The sequence below is a fragment of the Leuciscus leuciscus genome (genome assembly GCF_965113295.1).
Source record: "Leuciscus leuciscus genome assembly, chromosome: 5".
Lineage (NCBI taxonomy): Eukaryota > Metazoa > Chordata > Actinopteri > Cypriniformes > Leuciscidae > Leuciscus > Leuciscus leuciscus.
In genome coordinates, this window is record NC_138729.1 from 46,293,411 (window position 1) to 46,309,245 (window position 15,835).

At 37.3% G+C, this 15,835-nt stretch overlaps 1 protein-coding gene across 1 annotated transcript; it reads right to left on the minus strand.

Annotated features, from left to right (window-relative positions):
• Positions 1–11,012: 11,012 nt before the first annotated feature.
• LOC309499570 (transmembrane protein 17A) lies at positions 11,013–15,043 on the minus strand (the record flags this gene model as incomplete). Its single annotated transcript, XM_082170872.1, has 4 exons — positions 11,013–11,330; positions 12,595–12,708; positions 13,669–13,775; positions 14,914–15,043. The coding sequence occupies 4 exons, from the start codon at positions 15,041–15,043 to the stop codon at positions 11,013–11,015; spliced, it is 669 nt and encodes a 222-aa protein (XP_082026998.1).
• Positions 15,044–15,835: the final 792 nt, after the last annotated feature.

Below are 15,835 nucleotides of genomic sequence, written 5' to 3' on the forward strand. Positions count from 1 at the left end.
TCAGCATTTTCATCTTTAGTTGAACTCTCCCTTTAAGAGTCATGCACATACAGTAGATAGATTATGACCTCTACTGCAGTAGAGAGAAGACAAGAAGAGATTAGAGAACAGAAGAGATAAGAATTTAAGTATGTATGGGAGGAGGTTTTCTCCCGCAGAGTGTCCTCCTGAGGTTTCTTCCTCATCTCATTCAACATCTTCTCGGGGAGTTTTCCCTGACTCTGTCGCCTGTGGCTGCTTATAGAGCGCTTGTGAGCCGCTACTGTTTGTAAAGCCGCTTTGGAACAATGTGTATTGTGAAGAGCACTATACAAAGGATTCGATTTGAGAAAAGACTAGATTAAACGAAAGACATGAGAAAAGAAACAAAAGGAGATTTCTTGGTTTCTTTGTGTTTTTTATTGACATACAATTCAGGATGTTTGTATCTTGATTAGTTTACTTTTGTGAATCAAATGAACAATTCCACATATAATTCAACAGTGATTGGTCCAAACTGCCTGTATCTTGGTTATCAGCACATCACTCCACCATAGTTGTGAGTAGGGTTGTCGAATTAACTGGTACTTTGGTACTAAGTCGGTACTGAATTTTTTTTTGTTTAATGATATAGCTGTTAATTTCAGCTCTACCGTTAGTATGAGTACCGGGTGTATTTGATACACTGTCAGAAATAGGGGTACAGTAGGAGTCCATTTCTGTCCCCCAAGGTACAATCTACACTAACGTACCCCAAAGGGTGTACGTTATTGGACCTCAAGGTACATACGGTATATGTACCTTTTTGAGGGTCAAAAAGCATTAAAAGGTACATATATTTACAGTTTCTTTTAAAGGTTAAGGTACAATATTGTTAGCCTGGTTCTACCAGACTCTCGTACATTTCATTTGTACAGAGAGTCTGGCCTCTCTCCATTGACAAGCGTTAACTTCCTTGTAGGCGGGTTTTCTGTTGAAGTTTAAAACTATTGGATCTGCCCAGAGCCACTCTGGATCTTTCACCAATCGCTAATGTTTGGTCGTGACGTAACCCTACAACTCAAACTAGCGCACGACCTCAACGTCATCCTTCTCAGCCACTCCCTCTGTTCGCTGATTGGACCGGTAAAAAAATGATCGGAGAAAACCAAAGAATACACCACAATCCCAGACGTAGTACTGAAGGGAAATAAAATTGAGCGGAAGTACGCAGGAGGGCGGAGCCAGGCTACAATATTGTACCCTTGAGGGTGAAGCCCCAGTGACAAGCCATTGTACCCCTAAAGGTACAATTATGTACTTTATTTTCTGAGAGTGTACACACTGATAGGTGGCTAGTTTCATTCTCTCGTGTGTATCTGTGTAAGTCTCTGTGAAGTGCGTCAATGGTTTCTATTTACAGCGTTTTTTTTGAAGTGTTGATCATTGTAGACAATCACAGACATATCTTGAACGCAATGGCCAATCAGAGGTGTTTAAATTAGTCAGAATCCACTCAAAACACTGAAGTTTTCATCCACTGCACGCTTTTCGATGAATGTCCACTACAGCAACAAAACTCCTCTCTGTGCCGCTGACAACGATGCCCCGCTTAGGGGTGTGTGTGTCTGTAGCGAGTGTGTTTAATTCTTTTTTTTTTTTATCACACTTACCTGAAAAAGGCAAGGCAAGGCAAGGCAAGGCAAGTTTATTTATATAGCACATTTCATACACAATGGCAATTCAAAGTGCTTTACATAGAAGAAATTAAAATAATGAAAAGAAATAAGAATAATTAAAACAGTTTAGAAAAATAAAATAAAATACAGTACTTTTAAAAAATAAAAAAGAATATTTATTATAGATCTTTCTTTCAAAGGATTCCCTTAAGACTTAAATCTTTCAACCTTCTTTTAACCTTCAATCTTCTTACGACTTCCATCTATCAACTTTCCTTTAACTTTCTTTTCTCCCTCATTTACTCACACGTTGTTTTCACTTTCTTTAGCACTTTAGCACTGCGTTCACATTCTTTCTCAGACGAAAACTTTAATATCGTCATTTAAATACTGTTCTACTTTCAAACCCACATTAATCACTTTCACATTATCACCTTCTGAGTGGGCATTTACAGTTTCGTAAAACATAAAGCAATGTTTATTTAATTTGAATCTTTGTTCTATTGTATTTATCTATGCTTGGAATTTGTTAATTATTTGCTCTCCATGCAGTTATTTGCACTCCCCTATAATCACCCCAATCATTCTATAATGAATCATTCTTTCCAAACAGAGCTGTTCAAGTCATTTGGTTCAATTGTTTTCGCAATATGTATATAGCAGAAAAACAAAACATAACAATGTCAGATTTTTCAAATATCGTGCAGCCCTAGCATTTTGTGCAATTATTATTTATTCATAATTATACAACGGGGCTGTGTAATGCTCGAATCTAATTGGTTGACAAACTTGTGCAGTTATTTTCAGGGAAACGCACGGATAAAGTAGTTCCGGGCAGGTCAAAATAATTTCAGTTATTTCAAAGGTCCTTACAACAGCAAAAGAACCAAAACCCACAACAACACTGACCAAGCAAATACTTATAGTAAACAATAGGATACAATTTACCAATTATTTCCATGTTTTTATGCCACAAAATTCCATTTTAACCTCCTACGACCCCGTGTCCACATACGTGGACATCACATTTTTGGATGTGTGCGGCATAATACTTAATTCTGTGTAACTGGAACATGTTTTTCACAAACGAGGACACTTATACTGCCATCTGGTGGTGTCAGGAGAGAAAAAAATGTAACATAAATAATGTCAAGATGGCGGAGAACACAGGCGAAATGTCACGCAGGCACATCAGACCAAAACGTCCACAAGGTAAAAAATGTAATAACATTTCATTGTTGATTCTTGTTAAGTTATGCATAATAGTGTTGTATGATTAAAATGGCATGCACATTTGACAAACTTTTGTAACAGGAAAGATTTACTAGGCTGCTAAACTTGATGTCCACATATGTGGACAATGGGACTTAACTTCGATGAAACTGTATAAGAATGCTAGCAAAAAAATTTAAATTTGTAGTTGCACTGAGCTTCGTGACGCACATTGACACACACACACACACACACACACACACACACACACACTCGCGATAAGGATGGCTGACGCGAAACAGTCGTTCCGAAGCTTTGCGAGATCCCGAAGCGCAGATGTTTCGAAACACTGATCCGAAGCGTGATTCAAAACACCTATGTCACGTGACTATGGCCAAACGAAGCCTCGAAGTGTTTCACTAACGCCGCCTTCACACTGGCAGTTGAAATCAGCTCCGTAATACGCCCCCAGCGGACGTCGTACTACACCGTTGAAAAGCTTCGGAAGCGAGTAGAACAAAAATGGCGGAGAGATTAACGGTTGATTTTGTCAGTGTCAGAATGTACAATTCTGTATGATCTCTCTGATGAGGGTTATAGAGACATTAATCGGAAGGCTGCTGCGTGCCGTGCGTGGAGGAAAGTTCCCCAGGACGTTGAAATGTCAGGTCGGCTAAATGTGATATAGTGGTATATAGGGCTTTTAATTGTATTAACTGCCCTAATAACGTTAGAAAATCATGAAAATAAAAAAATGACATGACAACTTATCGTTAGAAAATCATTATTTATTTTATTAAAAGTTGAGAATTCAGGTTTGTTTATCAGTACCATAGCAACGCTAACTTCCGCTGGAATTGTCGGATAGGAACCGTCCGTAGCCTTTCGCAAGAGTTCAATTTTTTGAACGCATCCGGATGACCAACGGACACGATTTTTTTCGCACCGCACTCGTTCGGACCCGGTTCGCATGCGGTCTGCGAATCTCCATAGGAAATGAATGACTTCCGGTCGTTTCGTAGCCGTATCGGAGCTGATTTCAACTGCCAGTGTGAAGGCGGCGTAAGTGTTTCATCAGGTGTGGTCCGCCGAATCAGCGTTTGATTGACACGGTCGGGAACAGACCACACAGTCGCACATCTGTATAAAAGTGAAATCAACGCATATTGACCTCGTGGGTTTTTGTGAGAGGAGTTTGATTTTGAGATAGCGGATTTTTGGTGATATAGTGACATAGTGCGATTTGATTAGTTATAGGCTATTTAGGCTTGCATTTAAATTTAACTGGAATTTAAATGAAACTGGAAAGAGATAGCAGTAATCTTTCCTCATTTGTATGTCCTAGCTAAAAAAAATATTTCCACCGTCTGCGTCAATGGCCTCGTGGTCAGTGCGCCGACATGTAGCGTCTTTGCACTCGGGCGTCCCGAGTTCGAGTCCCGGCTTGTGGACCTTTCCCGCCTCGTTTTTTTGTCATCTCTCTACTGTCCTGTCACAATAAAAGGAAAATCACCAAAACAATAAATATATATACCGTATTTTCCGGACTATAAGTCGCACTTTTTTTCATAGTTTGGCTGGTCCTGCGACTTATAGTCAGGTGCGACTTATATATCAAAATTAATTCAGACTGAGATGAACCAAGAGAAAACATTACCGTCTACAGCCGCGAGGGGGCGCTCTAGTTGGCGGAGTTGTTCAGAAGCGACACGGATGATGAAGAAAATGATGAGGAATGAGATCGCGGGAGCTTGGTGAACTTGTTTACTGGTAACTTGCTTGTTGGACTCGCTGGCTTATGTTAATTTAGCTTATTCAGCCTCCCAGATATTTGTTCTTTATGCTATTGTGTAGCTGAATAACGTGTGCAGTGCGTGTGCGGTGCGTGTTGCGGTGCATATGCTGTGCAGGAGCAGCACGCGCTAAAGTGCTTTCACATAAGCTGCGTTTGCAGTGCGTAACTGACCCACGGCTGTAACCCCAAACACATTGTATTTCAAATCCAGAAGTTATCAGCAAATTTTATTTAAAAAAAAGAAAAAGTTTTTTGTCAGCATTGCGATTCTCTTTATACGTATACTCTTTAATAGACGTATTCACGTTTAAACACAATTTAAACAAACTATTATTCAATGCATTACTTCTATATAATTATATATTAAGTTGCTCAAGCAAGTGGTAACATATTTAACCATGCACTTATATTAAAATCGCATACATTTTAAATTAAAACTTAAAATTGACAAAAACAGCAGACTCATACCCTTTCTTTTGCATAATTTAAATCTTTATACAATAAATCTTGCATGTCACAAATAACTTGTTTTTCCACCTCCACGAATGAGACGAGTGTTGTTCATTATGTCGCCTTGTTGAAGTAAATTGTAGTTTTCCTTGATTTACCAACGCTTGAAGTAAAAAGATGACTGTGAAAAATAGTAGGCTAGTATTTAATTAAATGCATTTATGATGAAATTACTACATTTTCATGTCAATCTGGTCAATCTGTATTCATTTTGACCACAAACCGTGTGCTGTCACTTTAATTCAGCGCGTGCAGCACAGCAAAAATAGACTCGGTGCGGAAACGATCGCTGCACTGCTGTATACGCACCGCACCTGGAACGGATCGACGGACTGCAACCGCGTGCATTGTGAAAGCTCTAACCTGTTAACAAGGGTACGGAAAAATATACGCACTACAAACGGAGTATGTGTGAAACGGGCGTTAAAGTGTTACGTTAACATACTGGACACCTATTCAGCCTGTTGTTCTGTGTGCTACTGTGTAGTTGAATAACTTGCCTTTCCTGATTAAATGTCTGTTCTTGGTCTTGGATTTTGTGAAATAAATTTCTAAATAAATGCGACTTATAGTCCAGTGCGACTTATATATGTTTTTTTTCACTTCATGAGGCATTTTTTGACTGATGCGACTTATACTCCGGAGCGACTTATAGTCCGAAAAATACGGTATATATATATATACATATACATATATATATATATATATATATATATATATATATATATATATATATATATATATCTTTGCATGCCAGCAACAAGTGTCCCTTGTGAGAGGATTTTTTCAAAGGCTGGAGAAATTATCTGTAAAAAAAGATGTAGTCTAAGTCCTTCCACAGCAGAGAAATTAATATTTTTGAATAAAAATCTCTAAAAAAGTGAGACATTGTGGCTTGATTTCTTTTATTAATATTCATTTTGCAAGACCAAAATAACATTATGCACAGTGAGGAGCCTATAGGTTACAATCTTCACATATTAGAAAATTATAATAATAAAAAAACAACACATTTTTTTAATGGCTCATCAAGGTTGTTTCAGATCAACACCTGCAAGTGACCACTAGGTGTCACCGTTGAGACGGGTGTCGGATTGATTCGAAGCCTCGAAACAATATGGCACATTTGGTTCAACTGTTTCATTGCTTCACGAGGCCTCGATCTGGCCATCACTAACTCGCGATCGCGCGCGCGCGCACACGCTCACTCGCGCGCACACACACACACACACACACACACACACACTCTCTCTTGCTCACTTTTTTTGGGATATTTTTTTTATTTTGATATAAATTTTGTTTTTCCATATCAATGTTCAGAAGTGGTGATCAGTTGACAGCTCCGCCCCTCTCTTTACCAGAGTGTCCAAGACATACGGCCGCAGGTCAGATGAAACGACCACAAAGTCGATCATCGGCCTCTGGCCTAGGGTGTCCTGGTGCCACCCCAGACAGCAACATAGTATCAGCCCAGATCTGGCCCAAATCTGGTTAATTTGGATTCCATACGGTCCAGATGTGGGCCGGATCTGGGCCGACACTATGTTGCTGTCTGGGACGTGCACTGATGGACACCCTTATGCTTGAACATGGTGTTCGTTATGGACAAGCTGTAACTAGCACAGAAGTCCAATGACAGAACACAGCTCGGGTTCAGATCAGGGGGGCCGTTCCTCCCAATCACGCCCCTCCAGGTGTCACTGTCGCTGCCCACAAGGGCGTTGAAGTCCCCAAGTAGAACGACGGAGTCCCCAGTCGGAGCACTTTCCAGCACCCCTCCAGGGTCCAGGGATCGGGTCGTCGAGGCCCTCGCCTTCGACTGCCGCCCGATCCTCTAAGCACCGGCCCCTTACAGTCCCTCCTATGGGTGGTGAGCCCACGGGAGGGCGGCCCCACATCGCTTCTTCAGGTTGAGCCCGGTTGGACCCCATGGGGGGAGGCCCGGCCCACCAGGCACTCTCATACGATCCCCAACCCCAGGCCTGGCTCCAGGGTGGGGCCCCAGCTACATTTTCGGATCCAACTCACCTGGGCTGAGTTGTGGGTCATGAGCTGTGGGTCATGACCGAAAGGATAAGATCCCGGATACAGGCAGCCAAAATGAGCTTTCTCCACAGGGTGGCTAGGCGATCCCTTAGAGATAGGGTGAGAAGCTCGGTCACTCAGGAGGAGCTCAGAGTAGAGCCGCTGCTCCTCCACATCATGAGGGGTCAGCTGAGGTTCCCGATGCCTCCTGGACACCTTTCCGGGAAGGTGTTTCCGGGCACGTCCCACTGGGAGGAGACCCCGGGGAAGACCTAGGACACGCTGGAGGGACTATGTCATCCAGCTGGCCAGGGAACGCCTCGGTGTCCCCCCGGAAGAGCTGGAGGAAGTGTCTAGAGAGAGGGAAGTCTGGGCATCTCTGCTTAGACTGCTGCCCCTGCGACCCGGCCCCGGATAAGCGGAAGATGTATGTATGTATGTTCAGAAGTTATACAAGAGTAACAACGAAAAATGTTCAGGCACTGGCTGTAAATAAAAGAGATTTGCACTTTGTTACACAATGGTGTATTGATTTTTTTCTGTGAATACAGACCCGGTGTCCACATATGTGGACATCATTTTTTTCAAAAAGTGCTTCATGTTCAAAGATAATATCTGGTTATTATATTTATTGGTCCCTCCTAACCCTAAAAAGCTCGAAGAAATCTAAAATGTACGCCAAACCAAAGCTCGGGTCTTAGGAGGTTATAATGTACGGAAAGCACATACTCTCTTTCTCCCGTTCTCTCTCCCACTCAAACGCACAGATACACACTCACACAGAAACGTGTTGTCAGCGCTGTTGTCATGGTTTTATCAGTAAAATAGTTTAGCAACTTAAAAGCAACATGACATTTCTCACTAGCGATGTAATTACAGCGCTGTTCTTGAAGCAGATAAACTTGCAGTTTCACTCTTAGTAGAGACGCTGCTGTCGAACACTGTTGAGAGAGGCACAGACTCTCTCTCTCTCGCTCTCTCTCTCTCTCTCTCTCTCTCTCTCTCTCTCTCTCTCTAATAACTGTATTAATAACTGTATTTGTCTATCAATGTCTCAAGCCTCCGTAACTAGCTCTAAAATGAGGTTTTGGTATTTGCGTGTGATGAGAAATTAGTCCTACACACGAGAGCATTTTAAGGACAAAAACCTGACAAAAACTTGTATTGAAATGCAACATCTGAACAGTGTCTTGAGGTGTGGTAACTGTAGTATAAGCCTCGGCTGTGCATTGTTTTCTAATAATTCAACCACCCCCTCATTAATTATTCCTTTCATATATTGTAATAGAAGTCAACAACCAGCCAACTATGAATAAAGAACGATTAAAAGCTTTTAATGGAGACTCACTGATGTGGTCACACGTGAACCGGTGAGCTCAAAAGGAAATAAACGTTTGTTTATGAGATGATAAGAGATCTTGCACCTCTGCAGAATAAAACCCTCTTAATTTGACGATTTGGTCTGTGATCTAAAAACATCCCCATGTTTGAAGCGCTGCAGCATTTTAAAATGTAAACAAGGATGGAGGAAAACACAATTATGCTGTGAGAGCAGTTCTCAAAAAACACTGTAAGCTCGACTGCAAGACTCTATCTTCTTAATTGACTGAGTTGCAGATTCAGACTCTGTTTAATGCAAATGAAAAACAACACCTGGAGCAAGCGCCTGCCAGACTGTCTGTGGTTCTGAACACAGGAACGATAGATATTTATGAAAAAATAAAACAAATCTGTAAGAAGCAATCTGAAATATCATCCATTACGGTGAATAAACAGAAGTGCTGAGAGAAATCATTAGAAATGAAATCAGAGGCGAACGTCTAATCTCGCCAGTGTTTTCGTTAGCATTATAATGTTGTTCCAGCAAATGCTGACAGGTCTCCCATCTGTTATAGTAATAATTAATTGTGTTTCAGCGTTCTGCACATTGACAGAGACTCTCTGTCTCTCTAGGAACTGCCAAATTACAGCTCAAATATAAGACACAAGTCAATATGGTGCTCAAGTTACTTTTATCTTCTTGCTCATGAAAAGCCCCTCAAATCTCCAGGGATGTGTGTGTGTGTGTGTGTGTGTGTGTGTGTGTGTGTGTGTGTGTGTGTGTGTGTGTGTGTGTGTGTGTGTGTGTGTGTGTGTGTGTGTGTGTGTGTGTGTGTGTGTGTGTGTGTGTGTGTGTGTTGAACCTCCTATATGGCTGAGATTGTTCACATAAACATATAATGTGGCTGATGATCTGTATTAATGAATAATACATTTAGATAACATCTAGGCCTATATGATCCGTCTATATGTAATGCATTATATTAAAAGTCATGTTATTGTGAATTGTAATATATAACATTTTATGGTTGCCACCTTCAAAAACTATAGTGCATTAAAGCACATTTCCATGTGTCAATTTATTCTCATATGCATTTTGCAACATTAACCCTGTTAGTTTTCAGCTTGACCATGTTATAATGCATTATACTTTTTAAAAGTGTAGTCATGTTATGTTTTTAAATGTATTATAAATGATTGTAGTTATGCAAAGTCAAAATCTTTATTTCTAATCTATATTTAAAGGTACCTTTTAAAAGGTAATCCTAATTTCAATGCATTTTATACAGACTTTGTTATCTGAATTTGCAATAATAGTTGGATATATTTTACTGTTATTACATCATACTTTTTCATACATATTTTTACAAATATGAAACACAGCCAGCTTCATGTAACAGAAATGGGAGTGTGAGTACGTCTTATGTGTGTGTCCTCCTGATGGGAGTTTAGGCTGATGAGTCATTCTGTGTTCTGCAGCAGTGTGTGGATAGTGAGAGAAACAGTCTCAGAGCGCCACCATGTGTCTACATTATACATCACATTTGTTTGCATTTCCTATGAATTGATTATAAACATACACTGCCATTCAAAAGTTTGGGATCGGTAAGATGTTTAATGTTTTAAAGGAGTCTCTTATGCTCACCAAGACTGCACTTATTTGATAAAAAAATAAAAAAAATAAAAAACATTGTAAAATTGTTAAATATTATGACATTTTAAACAATTATCATTGCTCCAGTCTTCAGTGTCACATGGTCCTTCAGAAATCATTCTAATATGCTGATTTGCTGCTCGTAAACATTTATTATTATTATCAATGTTGAAAACAGTTCAACTGCTTAATATCTGCTGAATAATGTTCTTGTGGAAATTGTGATAATTGTTTTTGTTCATGATTATTTGATGAATGGAAAGTTGAAAAGAACAGCATTTTTTTTAAATGGAAATATTAATTTAAAATTATAGTACCCTTCATAAATATACAATATTTCTCAGAGTGGGTTTATTTTTGAAAATCAATATTGTATAACAATGTACTTTAAAGTTATAACTACAAAAACAGAACATGTTCACTGTTATTGCCAGTAATGGTGCATGTTGCCATCATTTATGGGGTAAGTTGTCAAAATGGGATTCTTCCATTAAATAATTTTCTAATTTTAGAAAAAATTGTTAAGCAAGAAGTTTTCAAGTCAAAAATCTGACTTCATTATGTTGTTGATTAAATTTATGGCAGTTCTGACCTACAGACAAACATATGTGTAATTGCACTTTTCGACTTGATACTGTTTAAACTCCAAACCTCATGGTTCCTGAACGTGTTAGTGGCGACTTCCTGTGTGACAACTTGCCCCGCCCCCTGCTTTTTATTACTGGTCATGGTTTTGTAGATTTACCACGAAACTCTTATTACAAGAAGTGCACTTATTGCTGAAGGTCACTTTGGTGGAAGACCATACCAACAATTGGGTGTCCTGCCAGATCTTTAACCAGCAGTTTTCCGTCATCTCTCAGTGAGGCTGTATGTCCCTCACAGGAAGCACACTCCTGCCCCCGTGCGGCAGTCCAAACATAGGCAGGGCTTCTCCTGTGTGGAGACCCTGGACGGGTCCGAACTGCCTCATGTGAAACTGCTGGGCGAGTTTACGAGTCATGACGCGCAGGGCGAGAAACGAGGCCAACAGCTCGCCCAGGAGGAAGGCCAGATAGAGAGAGTGAACGGCCCGCTCCAGAGGAAGAATGATGATGTCCTGATCGGTGATGAAGAAGAGGAGGATAGGCAGCTGGAAGAGGAAGGAGATCAGCCAAAATCCAGCTAACTCTGGAACCTAAAGAGAAGAATGAAGAAAGAAACATTTTAATTTAACCATTAACATTTCTTTTAGATTACAACTTTTATTTATTTATTTAGCCATGGACACCGTTTTCTTTCTTTCTTTCTTTCTTTCTTTCTTTCTTTCTTTCTTTCTTTCTTTCTTTCTTTCTTTCTTTCTTTCTTTCTTTCTTTTCATTTAATTGATTTGATTTATCAGCTGTGGTCACTACTTTCATGGTTATTTATTTATTTATTTTTATTTTTATTTTTATTTAATTCATTTGTTTAACCATCTGTGGCTAATTTCATGGTTATTTATTTATTTATTTATTTATTTATTTATTTATTTATTTATTTATTTATTTATTTCGCATTTTTATTTAAATCATTTTTATATCACCTGTGGTCACTACTTTTATGGATATTTATTTCTTTATTTATATTGCATCTTTATTTAATTAATTAATTTTATCAGCCGTGGTCACTACTTTTATGGATATTTATTTATTTATTTATATTGCATCTTTATTTAATTAATTAATTTTATCAGCCGTGGTCACTACTTTTATGGATATTTATTTATTTATATATATTGCATCTTTATTTAATTAATTAATTTTATCAGCCGTGGTCACTATTTTCACGTTTGTTTATTATTTATTTATTTATTTATTTATTTACATTTCAATTATTTAATTAATCTGTTTTATCGGCGGTGATCTCTTCCTTTCATATTTATTTAGTTAATTTGTAATGTTATTTTTATTTATAAAACTTAATCTTATACTTTGATGTTTTGAAACATCTAAAGGTAAATATTAGTTAACCTAAATAGTTAACTGTTGGTTAACTCTTATATTTTTTTTAATGACATTTAATTATACATTTAATTATATTATATTATACAAACATTTCATTTTATGTTAAATATGTTAAATAAATGTTAAATATTAAATATTATGCAAATATTAAATGTATAATATCTAATTATACATTTAATGATATTAATGAATAAAATCAAATAACTTTAATTAAGAGCATTATAAAAAAAATTGTACAAATGAACATTTTTTAAAATCTTACTTCATGGTTATAGCATACTTTATCCTTTTTTTTTAGTTCACCTGCCAGATATGAATACTTATCAGTAGCAAAGTGTGAGTATCTCACGATTTTCTCACTTTCTCTGATTAATCTATTTCTCTCACACACATACAGAATATGTTAGGCATGAGCAGTGTTCAGATGAATGACTTATAACATTTCGTGTGAATTACCTTCTCTTTGAGATTCCCAATGTAACCGAGATACACCCGCAATACCTCGAATATGCTAATCAGGACCATCCCTGTCACCAGCAGACACTGGTAATATGTTGGCAGATAACAGAACTATGGAAATAAAGAAAGAAATGATATTCCTCATTCCTAAATATGACCTTAAAAATATCTGCAACCCTAGTTTGACCTAAACAAATTGCTTATTCAAATATTATTATGAGTAGGTTTGCAGTGTTTTAAAGGTCTTTCATGTCTTGACATTAGAAATGATAATTGCAGCAGCATCTCCTCGAATTGCTGTGATTTAGCCGAGCTATTAAAAGGTAAAATATATAACAGTAGCACTTGAACTTCAATGTGCTGTTCATAAAGGCAGACCATCACCATGGATACAGGAGCCATAATTATTATGTCTAAACACACTTTTATCTGGCATTGCTGCTAATGGCCTGCCAGCTATTAAGTGATGTTCATGCATTCATTTTAATAATCACTTATAAAATACTTCCCTACTATAAAAACAGTATGTGATAAAATAAGTATTTCCGAATTCACAGTACTCATAAAAGAGTCGGCAAAAAGTACCCGGATGATCTACTACTTCCAGCAAAATTCAGAAGTGTGCATAGGATGGACACTTTACTGTCCCATGAGGCCACAGGAGGGGATTTATGAATGGCAGTGAAGCGACGTAACTGACGCTGGTAAGTCACATGATAATGACAACATGGCGAATGTAGTCTGCCCGTTTTGAATGAAACGTTCGATTGAATGATTCAACGATTCACTCGTTAAGACAGTGATCCGCTGCCACCTTCTGGTGGTTGTAGTTTCATATTTAAAAGTATCGCGAGTGATGCAGATTGAATGTCATTTCGCTTGTGAATGTAATAGTACTTCTGGTTAAAGATAGAATGTCTTTATACAGTAAATAGACTATTACAAGTATGAGATAACAATGTTAAATATAACATAGATAATACAGTACTTGCAGTTGCATTACATGAAGTAAGGATTTGACTATTGATGGGGGACAATGGCCTTATGATTACAGTATATAATTGAACCCACCTTTAAATGCAGCATCATCACCTCAGAGATCCACCAGAAGGGGAAGAAGAACATGTTGAAGTACAGCAGCATCTGCAGCGGGAGATGAGACCAGACCTCGGCAAACACTAGACAGAAAACCAGATGCAGGAGATCAACAAGTGTGCTAAGATCAGTTAACAAGGTATTCAAGTGATGATGTTTAATCAAACTTTTTAAATCGCTATTTATCATTTTCTTTACCACCTGGGGTAACTTTTAACACTTCTATTGAGATAGACTATTATAAACATTGTGTTACTTTTAAATCATTAGCATGAATTAGATAATTTTTTTGTGGTGAGATTATTCTGTATTTGTCATGATATATTAACTTAACATAAGATTAAAACTACCGACTTGTCATCAAATGCCCCTCATCACCCTGTTAAAAAAAGTGATTTTGGTTTGTCCCATCTTTAACAGTTAAAATCATATAGTAATGTTGACAATATAATTAATTATTGTTTAATTTAAAGGAAAATGTTGTTTCTTTTCTATAGCATGGTGAAAAGACAAATCATCTTACCCTTAGAAAAATGACAATAGCCGTGGTAAAGTAAATGAGGAAAAGATAATGAAAATTATTTGTATATTTTTTCTTATAGCCTATTTATGAATACAAATCACATAAAGTAAATGGTCCATTCCCCTGTTCCATTAAGATTTATACAAAATGCTTTATCAAACTCTAGGTTTTTATTTACGTTTTTTTTATTCATAATATGCAAGGATTGTTCAATTAAATTTGATGGAATTTTAATATAAATTGAAATGCGTAAATCTTGAGAAAAAAAAGGCTGTATTTTAAGTAAATTATATTTCATATAAAGTATATATACACTACTGAGCAGAAGTTTGTAATGATTAAGAATTTGTAATGATTTTAAAAGAAATCTCTTATGCTCAATAAGGCTGCATTTATTTGATCAAAAATACAGTAAAAACAGCGATATTTTGAAATATTTATACATTTTTAAAACATATGTTTTCTGTTTTAAATTATTTCAGTCTTCAGTGTCACATTATCCTTGATAAATGTTTTACTGTCTCTTTGATGCCTTGGTAAGAGACTTATTTCAAAAACATTAAATACATTTTAATTATGACAGACTAGGCACAGAAAGTTCCTGTTAAAACGCCAGTAATGGTGAATTCTTATTTTATATTTCTTGATATCCACTTGTGCAATGTGCAATATCTAATCTAGACAGGCTGTATAGTCACCTTCATTATCCTGATACGGGTCCCTGAAGTCTCCACTGTCTCGCGTCCTGTTATTTATAAACACTGACCCGCTGACATTAGCCAGACCCACTCTCAGGTTCTGAGGGATCGGCGTGTAAAACACAGGCATGGTGGAGACGACACGAGACGCTCATCCACTCAGTCCTGCACGCTTCTCCACTTCGGTGTGTGTGGTTTGAGATTAATTGGAGTCTTTCAAGAGCTAACCAGATTAAATCCGAGGAAACAGATGGAGTCTGACAGCAGATTAAGATGTCACCCTCACCATGGTAACCGTAGTTAGTACAGTTATTGTTACTACACCGCAGATAAAAAAAAAAAATAAAAAAAATAAAAAAAATAATATATATATATATATATATATATATATATATATATAATTTCCATATGCACAATTTCACTTGTTTTCCAACATAAAATATTAAGACTTGTTTTCACATAATATTTTAATATCCTCTTGGTAAATTGCAGTGTTTTGTTTTGAAACAAGACACTTGTTCTTAATTCTAACAAATATAATGAGAGTTATGCTCAAAACAAGAACAAAATTTGTCAGGGGAATACATTTAATGAAAAAAAGTTTCCTAGTCTTATAGCCACCACTGTCAGCAGAAAACTAAATGCTTTTTTTTTTTATCACACATTAATTTGTTGTGGTTTTACTTTGGAAGGAACTCTGGTTAATATTATGAATGTTTGTAAGAGGCGAGCTGTTTTGTACAGTCCACAATTTGAATAATACAATTATAATTAATGAGTTTATTCTTTAACAGCTCAGTCTGAAAAGAGACTTTGTTTTAAAATAAACTCCTACAATTCAAAAATTAGGCTTCTCATTTATTCTGACAGCTTCAACGACTTGCCACCTATTTTCTTTAATGGCCTGTGTGTTTGTTCTGTA